We start from the raw sequence: 17948 nt of genomic DNA, 5'->3' as shown, positions 1-17948 counted from the left end.
GTGTTATGGCAGCCAACTACTTCAAGTTGCTCACATTCAACACATAAAGAGGTCCACTTCGCATACCTATATGTCAGAGGAAGTACTGATTGATCACTTTCCATATCAGCATTTCCAGCCACTGGTCCAGCTGTCTCCCCCTCATCTGCTATCAATGGTATCTGACGTCTCACGGCTAGATTGTGGAGCATGCAGCAGGCGACAATTATTTGGCATACCTTGTGGGGCGAGTAGAGGAGGGCTCCTTCAGATCGATCAGGCACCTGAATCTTGCCTTCCGGAGTCCAAATGTTTGCTCAGTTACACATCTTGTCCTCCAGTGGGCCTCATTGTAACAGAGTTTCCCTGGCGTGGCTGGGTACCTCACTGGTGTTAACAGCCAAGGACAGTTTGGATATCCTGAGTCCCCTGTGAACACAATGGTAGAACAACTCATAAATAGTACCTGTGATTGGCTATATTGTGATGACAGGAGACATAACACACAAACACTCACTACAAAGCAAACTTACCAAACAGCCTTGCAATCTCTGTTTGTAGTCGTGCCATCAGATGTGGGACATTGCTGTTCTGTGTGATATAGGAATCATGCACAGATCCTGGAAATGTGGCTGTGACTTGTGAAATGTACTGGTCTGCCAGACACACCACCTGTAGGTTGATTGGGTGGTAGTTCTTCCTGTTCCTATACACCTGTTCATTGGCACTGGGAGGGACCATGACTACATGGGTGCCATCAATGGCTCCTAACATATGGAGAATGTGTCCCATCTCATAAAAGTCTGCCTTCACATAGGACAAATCCACTTGTTGGGGAAACCTGATGTAGCTGTTCAGGTGTTTCAACAATGCACACAGTACATCCTTCAATACCAGACTGAACATGGGCTGAGACATCCTTGCTGTTAAGGCAACAGTATTCTGAAAGAACCCTGTGGCCAGGAAGTGTAGCATTGACATGACGTGAAAAATGGGAGGTATGTCAGAGGGATTGCAAATGGCAAGCATCAAATCTAGCTCCACCTGAGTACAAAGCTCTATGATGGTATGATGATTCAGACAATATGTCTGGATGACATGCCTTTGCTACATGATTTCCAGGTCTACTAGTGGACGGTACACTGGTGGTTGTCTCACTCTCCTCATGGCAGGATAACTATGTTGAGAGAAGAAAATATACTATGAGTAATGCATTATGCACACATCATTAACATATTGTATATTATCTGGCACCTAACATCTGTAGAGGATGCGTAGCACTTCTGACATGTATAGTACAGGCCATAGATATGCACCTAATTCACTCTCATTGCTGCACAATGGCTAACATGTAAATGGGATTGTACATATGAAACTAATGTTAGTGTACATGTGTGTAAGACTTAGCTGTCCTGCACTAATCACACATATGTTTTGGATTCTACCTATATGTAGCCGTGACCCAAGTACCTCAGAGTAGCTGTACATAATTCTCACCATATATACTCCATCATTATGTCATTTTGTTAAATTTGGCACAATGTGTTGCACAACCATGATAGTACTACATACGGACACACAGCATTTTGGGGGGGGTAAGTGTTTGACGCAGATGAGTAAGCACATCCATTGATGACATGTGCCCAAAATGGCAGGCACCTGACCTACTGTAGTGAATAGTTGGAAGTGACCTACGTCCACCGGCGGAAGTCGTCATGGCGGTAGGTAGTCGCAACCGCTGTGCAACTTGCCATTGGTTAACATTACTGCCTTTGGTGGACTTGGGCCAATGACCATGACCGCCGGTGGTGACGGTCCTGTACGTAGAGGCCATGACCGACATTTTCTGCAGTATTGCTCACTTGACTCCTGACACTGTTGCCAGCAAGACTTGCATGATGTGAGTTGCTGTGTACTGCCTCTGGGAGCCATCATGCCACATCCTGCAGGTGAAAGGGCCCCTGCCTTTATCCTGAAAGAGCTTGAGAGGCTATTGGAGGAGGTCCTACCCCTGTATAGACAGCTATATAGGGGACCAAAGGAGCAGGTGAGTTCAATGCCTTAGCCATGTGTTATAGGTGTTGTGTGTGATGTTGCATTGCGCATATGAACTTGTGAGGGTTTAGATGCATGCAGCTGGCATAATGTGAAGGCATTTGAGCAGATAGGATGGGTAAGTGTGCCTACTTGCTGTGACTGATGTGTACCGACCACTCCTATCGGTATGGTTCATATGTCCTTTTGTCTGTGTCATCCATACAGGTCAACGCCCATCAGAAGAAGGGGACTTGGCGTGCCATTGCCAAGCATGTGCGAACCCTGGCGGTCCACAGCCAGAGGAGCACCCATTGTAGAAAGGGGTGGGAGGACCTGAGATGCTAGGCCCGAAAGACCGCTGATGCCCAGCAGGGGATGTCCTCCCAATGAGGGAGGGGTGCCCGTCAGACCCTGGCCCCCCAATGGCCTGCATTTTGGCAGTGGCCTACCCTGAGGTGGACTAGCATTTGAGGGCAGCACAGCAGCCACAAGGGGGTAAGTACTGACTATATCCTTGTACTTGGCTCTGGTAATATGGTGCTTGCTGTCACACTTTAGCAGCTGTGATAATGTAGTAGGTGCTACATGTATGTAGACTAGTGGGAATACATAATACTCACATTGCCTGACTAATAGATGCAGATCTGGCATTAGGGTTGGCCATTCCTACGTTTAGATCACCTGTGTCAAGGTATATCTATGACTGCATGTGGAGCTGCACAATTGATATTGCCCCATGTGTGACTCCACCCAGCCATATATATGTATGTAAACTGCTGTATCATCCTACCCATCCAGTATTTCCAGGTCCATACATATGAATATGTGCAAATGTAGCTCTAAGGTGTCAGACCACTCCCATCTGTGTGGATCACCTGTATTTGCTACTGAGTGCATGACATATTTGGTACAGGGCCTGGTTACCTTTTGTCCTGGTACATGTATTGACTCCATGTGAGGCTGTCATCTCAACCAGTCAACAGATATGGTCAGTATAGGACTGTACATATGGGTTTGTGGAAGTGTTCCCATTGTCCCTTCATATTCATACTATAGGGTATGTGAAGGTTCTAACGGAAGGACATCCAACTATGGTTGTCTGATTGTTTATATTTGGCCTTACCATGCATTCCCATGCCATGGAACTGTAGGCGATTCACTAATATCCCAATGCCCTTGTTTTAGGGGGGGTAAGTGATTAGGCTTTCCTACCCTCTGACAATGTGCAATTTCCATGCTGTAAGTGCCAGTGGCCTCCCAATACTAGTGCAACTTATGGTATTAGCCGCATACATCATGTCGCAAAGGTTTCTTGGGGGCAGATGTTGTTGAGTGGGACAAACATTGCTACCCTTAGCCTAGCTGATGTGGACAGGTTGGACAGGAAATGGTTTTGGGTCACTTCTTACTTTGGGATATCATGGTTTGGCTGAACTACTTTTTGTCATATAGGTGTTGTTGTTGTGGTTATGTTGTAAGTGCAATGGCAGTCATGTACGACCATGCGTACATGCCTTTTCAGTGGGATTTGTAAGTTGTCTAGACTTGGGTACAGGTAATCACATCAGGAATGGTGTGCGTGATGTTGGTTTACTTATGTTGTCATGTTGTGGAACGGCATCTGCATGTCAGGAGGAATGTTATGTGCCTTTACTTGCATGGGACATAACTTCTGGACATGGACAGGTCAGGTGCTGAATCGTAACATGCATGATAAAGAGTGATCAGTCAACTGCTTTTCCTAAAGGTGATAGGAGTACAGAGAGTTATGATCAGGATTAGGAAGGAATTTCAGCTTTAGCCAGAGCATGATGAGCATGCTGACAAAAATTTACAGGTGATTTCATGGAATGCTCAAGTTGTGCTACCTTACATTAATTATGATGTCGGTTAGAGAGATGACATAACGGGGTGGATAGAAGTAACACGTGGTGACATGATGTAGGATATGTGGTTTTCTATATTGGATTGCCTAGCTAGGAGATGTATACCTACAGTTGTGCATGCTGTTATGTGTGTATGTGATGACCCTGTTTCTCCCGCTCTATCGCTCCCTCCCCCTCTCTCTATTTGTGTGCATCAGCAGCAGCAGGTGAAGCAGACGGGGCACAGGTGAGTTGGGAGGCTGGGCAATGGGACCCGGAGTGCTGATTCCACAGACAGCGAGGGACCCAGTGGCCTGGAAGGCAAGGGGAGTTCCACAAGGGAGACAGGATCATCATCCTCAGAATCCTCCTCTAGTGTTCACTCCCTGGTGGTGGTGGACCCATCTGGGACCACCCCATCACCATCTTTGTGTGCCACCCACTTATTACCACTGGCCTCCCTGTAGCTCCCCACCCAGTTGCCGGTGCTCGCTCACCCAGGAGGGTTGGCGTCTCCTTTGTCACTGGTACCTCTGCCCCAGTCAGCCCTGCTGCCCTCAGTGAGGAGGCTTTTGACCTCCTGAGGTCGATCTCTGTGGGTCAGTCGACCATAGTGAATGTCCTCCAGGGACTGGCAACTCAAGTCCAGCAGGGTAATGCATTCCTGAAGGGCATTTACGGTGCTCTGGCTGGCCTACAGAGATCCTTTCAGGCTCTGGCCCCCACACTGACAGCAGCCAGTCACCCTTTGTCTTCCACCCCCTCCACCTCCTCTTCCCAATCCCAAACCCCTCTTCCCTGACCCAGCCAAAGCACTCAAACAGACAAGCATGCATCTACCTCAACATCCAAGGGTACTGCTGACAAACACAAGCACCACAAGACCCACCTCAAGCATGCACACAAACAACACCCACCTGCAGACACACCAACAGTCACTACCTGCACTGACTTCCCCGCCACCCCCAGCATCACAGACACAACACTGGACACACCTGTAGACACCACACCAAAATTAATCAATCCAGCCACAACTCATATCCTACCCACAGTCAGCACAATAGCAGACCCTCAGATATACACCCTAGTCACCACACCAGCAGACAACACAACCACAGACACGCCTAAATGCAGCACATCCACCATGCCTGCAGTCACCAGTCCAACAGACAGTCACCCATTCAACATGGCATATCCCAGCACCTTCCCCCCCTCCTCCCAAGACACATAAACGTCCTCACTCACCCACCCAACAGAAACAGGGGCACCCACAAGCATACCTCGCACACACATGCACCCAAGACATGCACCAAAACACCTCTTACAACTACTCCCTCTCCCTCCACTCCCAAACCCTTTTGCCATGACCGTCCCCATATGTCTAAGAAATCTTTCCTCTCAGAGTTATCCCACTCGCTCCCCGTGTGACCTCCAAATGCTCTGTGTCCCTCCCCAAGTCCAGTCCTTCCACCTCCAAGGCCTCCCTTGTCCCCCCTGCAAGTACCCATGCCCCTCCCCTGCCAAGAAGTCAACCCATCCCAAGAGTTCCCAGCCCTCCCCTAAGCCTCGACTTAAGCCCCCCTCCCAAGCCTGTCAAAAGATTCCCCTCCCAAATCTAAGCCCAACCCCCCCAATCCCTGATGTGCCTGCCTGCACCCTTGATACCTCTGCCTGCGAAGGTTACATGGTAGTATGGCGTCACGTTGGGGCACTTGGAAGTTCCATATGTGCATGTTGCATATATGTGTTTGGACTGACCTATGGCCATAATCTATGTACATATTTATGTATATATATTTATTTATTAATTTACATATATCTGGGTCAACCCATTGTTAGTTTGAAAGTTACATCTTTGTCCTGCCTTTCTTTTCTTAGGACTGTTTTGGTCTTTGCTGCTTTTGTTTGTGTGTAAGTACGTTTTGTGTGTGTGGTGGTTGCGCTACCAGTTGTGTCTGCTCAGCATTCGTAAGTGTGTACATTGCATTTGTCCGGCAGTGATGGGTTTGTATTGTGTGTTAGGCATGTATGAGTTGGGGACATCATCTCCTATGCTGACAACACTCAACTCCTCCGCTCCCTCTCCAACTATCCCGACAAAGCCAGACACAACTTCCACGAAGGCATGGAAGCAGTCGCCAACTGGATGTGAAACAGCAGCCTTCATCTCAATGCAAACAAGACAGAAGTAATCATCATGGGGCCTCAACCCAATGTGTGGAACAGCTCCTGGTGGCAACCTGCCCACAGTAAGCAGCCCACCACCACCAGCCAAGCCCGCAACCTTGGAATCATCCTGAACTCCAGCCTCATCATGAACCTGCAAATCAACTCAGTCACCTCCACCTGCTTCTGCACCCTCCACCTCCTACGCAAGTCATTCAAGTGGATCCCCCTCGAACATAGAAAGACCATCACACACGCCCTGATCACTAGCAGACTGGACTACGGCAATGCACTCTACACCGGGATCAACAAGAAACTCACCCGCATGCTACAAAACATCCAGAACGCCGCCACCAGATTGGTCCTCGACCTACCTCGACACTGCCATATCCCGCAACACCTTTGTACACTGCATTGGCTTCCCATAGAAAAAAGAGTCACCTTCAAGATCCTCACCCATGCACACAAAGCCCTCCACAACACCTGCCCAGCCTACCTGAACCAGCGACTCAACCTCCACGTACCCGACAGGTCCCTACGCTCAGCCCAGCTCTCTCTCGCAGAAGTACCCTGCATCAGGAAAACCAGAAGGACGCTCTTTTTCCTACCTCGCAGCCACCGCCTGGAACGCCCTTCCTCTCCACATCAGACAACCCACCTCCCTCCTCAGCTTCATGAAGGAACTAAAGACATGGCTTTTCTAATAACCACCTCACCTGTATACGCTACTCTTCACCCCCTTCCAGCGCCTTGAGACCCTAACAGGTGAGTAGTTGCGCTGTGCAAGCACTGATTGATTGATTGATTTATTGTATGTTGTGAATGTGTTGATGTGTTATTTGCAGTGTTGTGTGCCTTTGTGTGGTTGTACTGTGTGCATGAGTGTGTGTGGTGATTGGTATGTCAGCTCCATTGTGATGTGTGTTTGCGGGGTATGACGTATGCCTCGTTGTATGGATGTGTGATTGTGTGTGTTAGTTCTCTGGTGTTGTTACGTTGTGTTGTATGTATGATTTGTCGGTGTGTATTGTGGATGCTTAATGGTGCATTTGTGGTGTTGCGGTTGTGGTGTAGTTGTGTCATCTGGTGGTGTTGTGTTGTGTGTGACTGTGCCAGGGCTGTGTATATGGGGTTTGGTGTGTGTTTTTGGCCTGCGTGTGTGTATGGTGGCCGTAGTGTGTAGACTATGTATGGGCATGTGTGTATGTGGCTGTCTGTGAGTGTGTGTGTCACATGTGTTTGTCACCCTCGCCATCCGTTCCAGATATGTATGTTGTGTGTGCGTAGGTCATTCGCATTTTTTGGCACTCACGTTTGCTGTCGTCGTCGTCGGTTCTGGAGTCGTTGGGCGAGCATCACCAGACGGGTATGTGTTCCTGAGGGTGAGTGTCTCCTTTTGTAGAGTTGGTTTCTGCCATGGTTTCCGTGGCGGTGCAATCGCGACGGAAGCCTTGGTGGAGTGCAGCCTCATAATCTGTCCACAGGAAGATGGTGTCCGCCAACCTGCAGGTTGCTACCGACATCCATAGCCGCCTTACCGCACTAGCAGTGCCGGCGGTGGATTGGCTGTATTCTGTTGGGAATAACCCCATGGTCATAATTTTGGTAGTCTTCTCCACCAGCCTGTACGACCACTACCGCTAACATAGTGGTCATGAGACTGCCGAACTCGTAATGGCCTCCTCTGTGTGACCTGCAACATCTGTAGACACATTTTGAGTTTGGCAGATGGGTAAGTCTGTCCGCCAAACTCCTGAGAGGGGGACCGCTGCCGTAGTGTCGACCACTCCGCTGGACCTATTAGGTGTTTCCCTCGGGGGAATGCCCCCTTTGCATACATTATGCCTGGCGCAGGCATAATGTGGTGCAAAGGGTTACAAAGTGGCGTAATGCATGCATTGCACCACTTTGTAAATTTGGTGTGGTGATTTTGGGCTCGTTGGGCCACATTAGTGTCAAATAAAATGATGCTAACATGGCGATAGATTCTCACAACAACTTCACTCAAAATCAACTGGCCACTAAAGTTAAACCCTAATTAATGTGTATGAACCGCACCTATAAATTAGGAGGCATGTCTTTGAGCTGATATGTTCAGGGGTGCATCTAAAGAAGCAATCTTGTGATCTTCGCAGATATGTGATAGGTCCATTGCGGGGGCCGTGGCCAAGCCGGGGATAATGGCGGACGTGAGCTGAGCGCGCTCTGCGTCCGGCCCGGCTTATCCGGTGGCATACAGGGGCTTTGTGGCCGGTGGCGCCCAATCGGCAGGCGCGCTGAAGTGCTGCGGCACCCTGGGTCGCGGCGATCTCAGGCGCCAGCTCCCTTGGGCGGCGCGGAGCTGTGTCGGGCCGGGCCCACGAGGATCCGCAGCCTGCCGGGCCCAGGTGAGCGTCAGGCAGGGGCTCGGTGAGGCGCGCGACTGAAGCACCGGAGAGTCCCAGCTGCCGGGGCCAGTTGGAGGAGGGCACCTGGGGGACCGTTGCTTCTCTGGGAGCAGAGCCTGAGGAGCTTCGAGGCGCCTGGCGGCGGGGGACAGCCTCCTGGACAGGGCGCTACCATGCTGGTGGGGGGGGCCCGTGCCTACTGGCCGCGCGGCCTGAATCGCGCTGTGTGCCTCAGGCCAAGGAGTCTGCCTGAGACATTTGGGGGCCTGAAATCAGCGACCTGCGGCGCCGCCCTGGGGGCACAGGCAAGTGGGCTCAGCCTTCGGTGAGCTGGTGAAGCGCTGGTCCAGAGGGCGCCCAGAGTGATCTGAAGGCTGACTTGTTGCTGGTTTCGGAGCTGGTGGCGGGTAATCGGTCCCCACCGGCTTACAGTGCTGAGAGACCGGGCCACTGATCTGGCTGACTGAGAGGGGCCGGGGGCTGACCCGGAGGGCCTGCTCTGCCGCATGACAGCCACATTTGTTATGCTGCTCTCTTGGCCCGGTCCTCCTGCTCTGGCTGGGTGCACCGGTGAGCCCTTGGGTGGCAACACTGGTTGCGTGTCGGCCGGTATGTGGAGTGGTGCCAGTTGGATTCCGCATAGACTTTGGATATGGCGGGGCGGGCCGCCTTCACTCTGGAGCTGGGAGGTCGCAGGATGCTGTGGCGCAGGACAGCCAGAAGGTGGATGCTGTGCTGGCCGAGGTGGAGCTCATCAGCGACTCGCTGGAGCGAGCTCGCACATCCCTGGAAACCAAGATAGACAAGGTGGCCAGTGGCCTTGTCCTGTTGCACGCTGACCACCACAACCTGGCGGACAAGACAGGTATGATTGAGGCGCGAATGGATGAGCTGACTCCGGCGACGTCTCGTCTGGACGCCAAAAAGGGGGATGCACTGACATGTATAGGAGATTTGGAGCGCCAAGTTGAAGATGCGGAAGGCCGCACCAGGCAAAATAACATACGGGTGGTTGGATTACTGGAAGGTGTGGAGGGCCGTGATGCGGTGGCCTATTCTGAGAACTGGCTTAGGGGGCTAGTGCCGGAAGGTACACTGAACCCATTCTTCTCGGTGGAGCGGGCTCATCGAATCCCCACGCGACCAAGGCCTCCAGGAAGTGGCCCTCGTCCCTTTATAATTTGCTTGCTCCACTATGCGGACCGATATATTATTCTCAAAACTGTGAGATCCTCCCCACCGCCTCGGGTGGATAATGCTGTTCCCAGACTACACTTTGGCGGTGCAAAGAGACCGGACCTCCTACCTATCCTTGAAGCGTAGACTCCAGGCGCTGCGCTTGGAGTACTCTCTCTTATTCCCAGCCAAGCGCCGATTCATAGCTGAGAACAAATCTCACTTCTTCACCACGCCAGAAGCGGTATGGGAATGGCTGGAGTCAACGGGCCACGTTTCGGGCCGCGAGACGGAGAGGAACCCACCTGCGTCGAAGAGCAGGCACAGGCGGGTGAGGAGTGGCCATAGGGGAGGCGATGTAGCCGCTGAGGCTGCGACACACGCTCCTGACCTGGAACAGCTCATACAGGAGCGGCGTGAGGCGCTACAGTCGGCAGCGGCTATTAGTGCTTCTTCGGCGACATCGGAGTCGGAAACTGTAATTTCACAGCTTCACAGCGATCGCCCTGCCACACCGGACCGGCTCTCTGGGTTGGGTTCTCCGGAGTGTCCGACTGTGACCCCCGGCACTGCGGACGACCTTTTTTAGACCCTGCAGGAGCCTATCTGAACGGCCCGGAAATGATGTAACTTTTTGCTTGGTGTGAGCAGTGCGCCTGGTCTATAGAGATGACATGCTACCCAATATATGCTGACTGAGGGCGCGACTGCCAAGCATGGGATACTTTGCAGGTAGACTGTGCAGCTTTCAATGGTATTGTAATTGTTTCGGATCACTGTTTAGAAGCGCAGCTCGCTGCCGGCCCCCCCACTCTGTTATCCACTCTAGCCGGGGTGACTGGCTTAGTGCGCGCTTATTTTTTGTGTGATCAGGCCTACCCCACTCTCCTACTAGCGGACAATTAATAGGTGTGATTATCTTGTTGACTGTAAGAGTTGTTGGGTTTGGGCGGGAACCGGTAGTTCACCTGCTCTGATGGTATTGGTTTTGTTCTGGTTATATTGGAGGCTATACACGGGATGTCTGACTGGGTGCTGGTAATCCGCCATTGTATGCGGAGTCTTACGCTTAAGAGCGGGACGGGGAGTATACAGGCACACTGAACTGATGCCGCTATGAACCCATATACTGCGATTACTTGGAACGTGCGAGGCATACACACGCCTAGGTGCAGGGACTTCATATATTCATATCTTAAAAGGCACTCAGTCCACATCGTCTTTCTACAGGAGACCCATTTGGCGCTCTCGGAGCTCCCTCGCTTGCAGAGGGCAATTATATGCAACAGGCCACTCCACTTATGCTAGGGGAGCCCTGATCTGGATCAAGCCGGGTGTCCCCTTTGTGGCAGAGGACCAGATCATAGAGGCGCAGGGGAGATTTGCCCTGGTACGTGGGCAGCTTGCGGGTCGGGCCATAGTGCTAGGCTCTATATATGCTCCAAATGTGGATCAGACTTCCTTCCTGCACACTTTGTCCCATCAACTATCGTGTTGGAGTCAATACCCTTGGTTACTGGGAGGGGATTTCAACAGTGTGCTAGATATTGATTTAGATCGTTCCTTCCCCCCACTGCCTACATCGCCTACTGTGGCAGCTGCACGTTGGCTGGGAGCCTGGACCCAACACTGGCGCCTGATAGATATATGGCGGCAGCGGAATGTTGCAGACAGAGTTTACTCATACTACTCTGCCCTGCACTCCCTGCATGTGCAACTCGACAGAATACTATGCACACAAAACTTGACCTCTGCGGTTGTAGACGCAGACTATTTAGGATGCATGCACTCAGACCACAACCCACAGATTGTGCGTTTGGGCTGGAATGTCTCCCCTTCAGCTGTCCCTACTTGGAAACTCAGACCTGAGCTCCTGGAGGATGCAGCTTTTAAAGCATCGCTCGATGCGGCGATCCCTGAATTTTTTTAACATAATGACGGCACTGCCTCTACGGGCCTGTTGGAATGGGACGCCTATAAGGTCTTCATCCGAAGTCACTGTATGGGGACCCAGTGGAACTTGCGCCTCTCGATCGAACATGACCTTGCCCATATAGAGCGAGGTTTGCTGCGCCCTGAGAGAGAGGCTGCTCGAAGCCCAGCAGAGGCGGCTCTGCTATCCAGGGCCCGCGCTGAGCGCTGAGCGCTTATCCCTACTTGAGCGGGTGGTCGCTTGAATTATGCTGCTCACTCAGCGCGAACGCACGCCTCAGCAGACAAGTCGGGTAGACTTCTGGCCTGGTTGATTAGAAGCGATTGCGATCACGGCCCAATTATGGAGATTCGCTCAGAGGCTGATCGTTTGCTTCATACTCCTGTGGAAATACACCCCGCGTTTACGCAGCATTATAGGGCACTGTACGCCTCAGCTGTGGCTTCCTCTGAACGGTCCTGCGTCTAATTTCTCTCTGGGGTAGAACTTCCTTGTCTGAAGGCTGACCAGAGGAGTGTGCTGGAGGAGTCTCTTGACCTCACTGAGATTCAGGCCAGTATCCCTGAGCTGTCGGCTGGCAAGACACCGGGCCCAGATGGTTTGCCGGCTGACTTTTACAAGGCATTTACTTCAATCCTTGCATCCAGGCTACTCCGTGTCTATGAGGAGGCAATACAGAGGGGATTCTTGACGACATCTCAGAGTAAGGCGATGCTTATGTCCCTTCCCGAGCCCGGGAAAGATCCGGCGGAGTTGGGCTCGTACCGACCATTGGCAATGCTCAATATGGATTATAAAATACTGGCCAAAACCCTAGCGATGCGACTAGCACCTATGACTCCGGGCCTGGGGCACCCGGATCAAAACGGGTTTGTACCTGCGAGAGATACGTCACACAACATCAGACGGCTGTTCCGTGTCATGCACTACGCGAGGCTGGACAGACCACGGACGGGATGTCTTGTCCTAGACCTGGAGAAGGCCTTTGATTCCTTAGAGTGGCCTTACCTTTTCAGGGTCTTACAGCGGTTCGGCATTGGGCCCCTCTTTATACATATGGTTAAGCTTCTATACACTAATCCTCAGGTCCGAGTCAAGCTGGGGGGCATTATATCAGAGTCAGTAAATGTGTGTCCTGGGAGATGGCCTGCACGTGGCATCGCTGTATGCCGATGACATTTTGTTGTATTTTCGGGATGTCTCGCGAATCCCCTCAGAGGTTGCGACCTTGCTGCAACAGTCTGCCTTGCTGTCTGGCCTCAAGGTTAATTGGTCTAAATCATGCGTCTTCCGTTTTGATCCCTCGCTTTCGAACCCAGAGCTTTGTCTCTCCGGAAATACTGTTCCTTGGCAACCCCACGTATGCAGATACTTAGGCATCCATATTTACCACCATGAGGGAGACCTAATTGATGGGAACCTTAAGAGAGCGGTGTCCTCTATCAAATCCCAGATGGCTTTCTGGCAGCCGCTGCCGCTGTCGGTGGCAGGTAGGATAGCACTGCTAAAAATGTTAGTCTTACCACACCTATTGTATTACTTTTCTAACCTCCCGCACTATATCCCGCCCAGTTTCTTCAGGGGCCTGGAGTCCACGTTGAGGGAATTTATTTGGAATGGGGGGCGCTGCAGAGTTGCGCTGAGAAAATTGTGTTTGCCACTAGAGAGGGGCGGCCTGTCAGTCCCTAACCTGAAGCACTACTACTTGGCCTCTCAGCTCCAGTGGGTGTCCAAATGGCTGGCGGGCCTTCACCTTAAAGACACTGCGACCACGGAGGGCCCTTGGTCCCTCATGCAAGTGTTGCATTTATTTCACCCACTCACACGAGCGGCGTTGCCTGGACAGATATTCCTTAAGGTGGCCTATAGCTGTCATAGTTGGTCCCTGCGCCTTACCGGGGGGATAGTCCCATTTGCCCCAGCCTTGGCGTTGTTGGGTACTCCCCGAGGCCCCAAAGTTACGTCAGGTCCCGAACTGCGTGCGTGGCATGAGGCAGAGCTGTATACGCTGGGCGACCTCTATAATGATGGTAAGCTGATCTCGTTCCCCGAACTGGTTCAGGAGTCAGGCTTGCCTACAGGACAGTTTCTGCTATATAATTCATTGTTGAGGTCATTAGCATCTAAGTGGGGTGACCTGTCAACTGCCCTCCACCATCTGTTGGTTCAGTACATACAGGTGATGGGGCAGGGTCGACACCTGATTAGGTGGTTCACTGACGCGTTGTGCATGCACACAACCCTAGAGTGCGATACACTGCGTGCGGCCTGGGACATGGATGCGAACGCCTCTTTCACAAACGTGCAATGGAACTCTGTTCTCTCCAGCCACGTTAATATACCCCGTAACTCCGGATTTTGCTTGTTCCAATTCTATATCATTCATAGGGCATACCTCACTCAAGCTCGCGTTAACAGATATTTTTCTCGTTGCGATGCAGCTTGCTCCCGCTGTTCCTACATTGATGCAGACATGATTCACATGCTATGGTCCTGTCCATCCTTGCACTGCTTCTGGAGAGCGGTGGTAGGCTGCTTATCAGAGTGCACGTTGCGCTCTGTTCCGTTTACCTGAGAGGTCTGTGTGTTGGGCCTCTTTCCTAGGGGCACGCGGCATAGAGCTGCTGCAAGATTTCTTGATCTAGGCTTGATAACAGCTAAGCGGCTGATAACCTGTAGGTGGAAGTCGGCTGACCCACCAGCCGAGCGGGCCTAGAAATATTCATTCGAGATTTGGGCAAGTGCGGAGGGAGTGGCATTAAGATGGGAGGATTCACTGGGGTTACGCAAGTATCCGTTATCAGACAGCTGGGAGACGATGATGGCATGCCTACAAGGCTCGGGACCGGAGGTGTGGAGGAGTTAGTCTATCAGCTGAGATGGGAGCGCACCTAATCCAGACGCGGGAGCACGAAGCAGAGGGTGCCTGGGCTCGGGTAGGTGGCCCAGCCTCTGTTTTGGGAGTGCGGCTGGGTCCTATATAGGCAGCAGGTGTCTGTGGTTTGCAGGTGTTCCCGTCCTATATTGGTACAAATGGATAGAGCGGATGGGTTTCCGCACACACGACGATGCGATTCCCTCAAAGTCTGTTGACTGAAGGGATAGTACTCCAAAGTTTGTTACTGTTCTTATTGTTATCTGTTGTTTGCTTAGGATTAATATCTGCAAGCACAACTCTGTACGAATGTACTGATCTTCTTGTGCGGATTAAAGGGGCACTTGGGTATTTATCGTCCTCCAGGTCATCCACGAGTCTAAAGATTTCAGTGTATGGACATTTTCTTTTGAATTCGTATGTCAATTAATCCTGATCTATGTAAGTTCTGGAACAGTGTAATTGAGTACTCCGATTGGAGGTCTAGCTGTCAACTGTTTTGATGCCTACTTTCTCCTGATGTGCTTATATAGACGAGTAGTAATTGCACAAATGTGTTATCCGAGTGTTGATGTAAAAATCAAAATGTTACAGTATGATTGAAAATAATAAAAAACAGATTTTTGAAAAAATGTGATAGGTCCATCACAGTACTAAAAACAAAAAGAAAAAAGGAAGCAAAAATAAAGTACAGACAACAGCTATCAAAAATCTGTAACAAAATTGAAACTCCAGAAATATATATTTTAAGACACAAGAGATGGGAAAATGTAGTAATGAAGCCAACAGTTAAAATGCTGGTAAGCAGCGTAGACAGTAGACAGAAGCCGGTGCTTAGGAATGCCTTGTGTGCAGTGCTTTTACATGTTCAGAGTGGCCACTGAATATTATGCTCTAATTCTCTTCTTTTACATATTTTCGTGGAGAAAGGACAACGACCAGACAGCAGCAGGTGGGACACCAGCCGTTTTTTGCAGATGGTCTGCATCTGCTAAAAGTTCACTGAGGCACTGCATTTTTCTGATTTGTTTGCTTTTCAGTAAACCAGTTGATAGATAAATGTCAAAGTTAAGAGTCTCTAGTTTTTCAAGTAGATGAATTGGGATAGTATGTGGTAGCTTCTGTCTTGGAGTTGATGAACATCTACACCTCTTTTACTCTTGCAGATATTATACATTACTCCAAGCTATCTCCTCAACCGGAGCACCCATGGACTACCAACTTCTACTACATACCCAATAAAGACAGCTTCTGGTATGCAGGCTATGAAATTAAGATCCAAGAATCCATCGATAGCTTTGGAGCTCTCGTATGGCCAGCAGTAAGTCTAATATGTTTCTGTCTTCCTCATTTTACAACTAACATTATTTAAAACATAGCTTTATAACAGGGTATTAACTGAACTATGCTGTTAGTTATCTCAACAGACATTTGATAGATATCACATTAATGGTTGTGCCTTGATTTTTCACTGACACTTAACAGCAGTAGGTGTTTAACGTTTCCAACTACATTACTTCGAAATTGTAGCGTGTTCCATTGAAATAGCTTATTGGATTTTTAATGTTAAAAGCAACATTTTGATTTTTTGTAACTCTGAACATGCAAAATAAAAATGACTGTAATTGCCATCTTCACATTTTAAATAAATTTCCATCAGTGACATTGAACAAATGTATTTATAGTGGCTAATCCTTTACCTCAATCCCTGACCCCTAAACCTAAAGCTTTTATATTTAATCCTATACCCTTAACCATAAACCCTTAACCTTACACCCTTAACCCTGTATTCCAAAACCATAACCCATTATCCATAACACCTATTCCCTATAACCCAATTCCCATACCCTTAACCCCTATACCCTAACCCCAGTTCTTGACCCTTAACCCTGCACCTCTAACATCTAACCCTTAACTTTTAACAAGCCATATACTATACCATATACCATTAACTCCTAATCTCAAAACCCTTTTTCATTAATCCCCTGCCCTTAACTCCTATACCTAACAGCCTTAACTCATATCCCTTAACCATACACTATGTCATACATCCTATACATTTAACCCTATTGCCTTAATCCTATACCCTACATCCTTTACTCCTAACCCTTAAATTCTTCAACGCTTTCAAACTGTCCTTATGTCAGTATATTTTAGGAACACAAAAAATAACATAACACAACACAAACGCTCAGGTTTTTATGTTTTACGGTATGGCTTATATTTGTAAAGCTGAAAATATAAAGGATATATATATATTAAGTGAAATAATTTCCTTTTTACGTTACAAGCTTTAGTTAGTAAATATGGCAACAACCAATTACTGCGCAAGAAGTTGCGTACTTCAGACTGCAGCTTCAAACAGAGCATTTTCTATACAACAATGTTTTACTGAGATATCATTCAATCAAAATTAGTCGAACAATCTTTTTAGGATTTTTATAATGCCTGTGGCACAATTAATGCAGCAGTTAAACAACTCACGCCCTGCACCTTTTTCCATAAGCGGTAATGTGCTTATTTAATCTCCTAACGTCATCGTAATTTTATTTTGGGTGGATAGGGATATACCAATCAGAGCTTAAAATATTAAGAACTGTCGTTTAGGGGTTGGAAAACTTATTTTATCGAAACAGACAATTGTTCCGTCTCTGAGGAGGCCTCAGGTCGGGGTAATGCCTGGAGTCTATGGTTGCGTAGCTATGGTTGCGTACTGACCTTTGGCACCAAGCCTCAGGCCCCATTTATTAACTTACCCATTACGTCTGGGGCATACCACCATCCCCTTGTTACCAGGGGAATCAACTTCCGTGTGTGGGGTTCCACCCCTATCAATGACACATCCCACAAAATAACTTTTTTTCCTATAGCAACAAAACAACAAAGAACAAAAATAAAAACATACAAACATGGGCCACAACACACAGAGAAAACAACTCCATGCAGGTTTCGCCATCACACATCAATACTGAATGATTTTGGATGACACACAGGTTGGTTCTTCATATTAGTACAAAATCTCTCAGTCTAATGGAGGTCTTATGTTGTGGTCATAGATGGTACTTCCCAGAACCATCCCTTTGAGTACAGACTTCCACAAGGGAGGACAAAATGTCAGCTCTGGAGGGGTCCTCCCTCCCTTCACTTCCAGGCACTAACGGCATGCCACAAACACAAGTTACCAAGTTCCAATTTTCCCTTCCTGAATCAATTGCCCAGATTTATAGATTTGAACAGTGGGTAGTCAAGTTGGGGATTGGACCAGTTTACCCCAAAGAAAAATCATCAGAAGACACAAGAGTTGAGAACCCACTTAAATCATTTTTAGAGGTGTAATAGAATTTGAATTACAAAACAGGCGAAGATCCATCAGTTTCTGATATTTTATTCAAGTGAAGTTAATGATTCCAAGAAAAGAAGTTGTTCTGAAAATGATAAGAAGAAACAGCCGACACGTGTTTCGCCCCATGTGGAGTGTTCACCTAGGGCTTTTTCAAGGCGTACAGTGGTCTAACAAGATCCTATGACGC

At 49.2% G+C, this 17948-nt stretch overlaps 1 protein-coding gene across 1 annotated transcript in view; it reads left to right on the top strand.

Annotated features, from left to right (window-relative positions):
• METTL21C (methyltransferase 21C, AARS1 lysine) overlaps positions 1 to 17948 on the top strand; it is a 179093-nt gene that overhangs the window by 66877 nt on the left and 94268 nt on the right. The window contains exon 2 of the mRNA XM_069203142.1: positions 15585 to 15739. Within this exon, the coding sequence (XP_069059243.1) occupies positions 15585 to 15739 (155 nt within the window). The remainder of the gene's footprint in view (positions 1 to 15584; positions 15740 to 17948) is intronic.

This window comes from Pleurodeles waltl, chromosome 8 (genome assembly GCF_031143425.1).
Source record: "Pleurodeles waltl isolate 20211129_DDA chromosome 8, aPleWal1.hap1.20221129, whole genome shotgun sequence".
Classification (NCBI taxonomy): domain Eukaryota; kingdom Metazoa; phylum Chordata; class Amphibia; order Caudata; family Salamandridae; genus Pleurodeles; species Pleurodeles waltl.
Note: the sequence above shows the minus strand (reverse complement) of the source record. Positions and strands in the feature narration are given on the sequence as shown.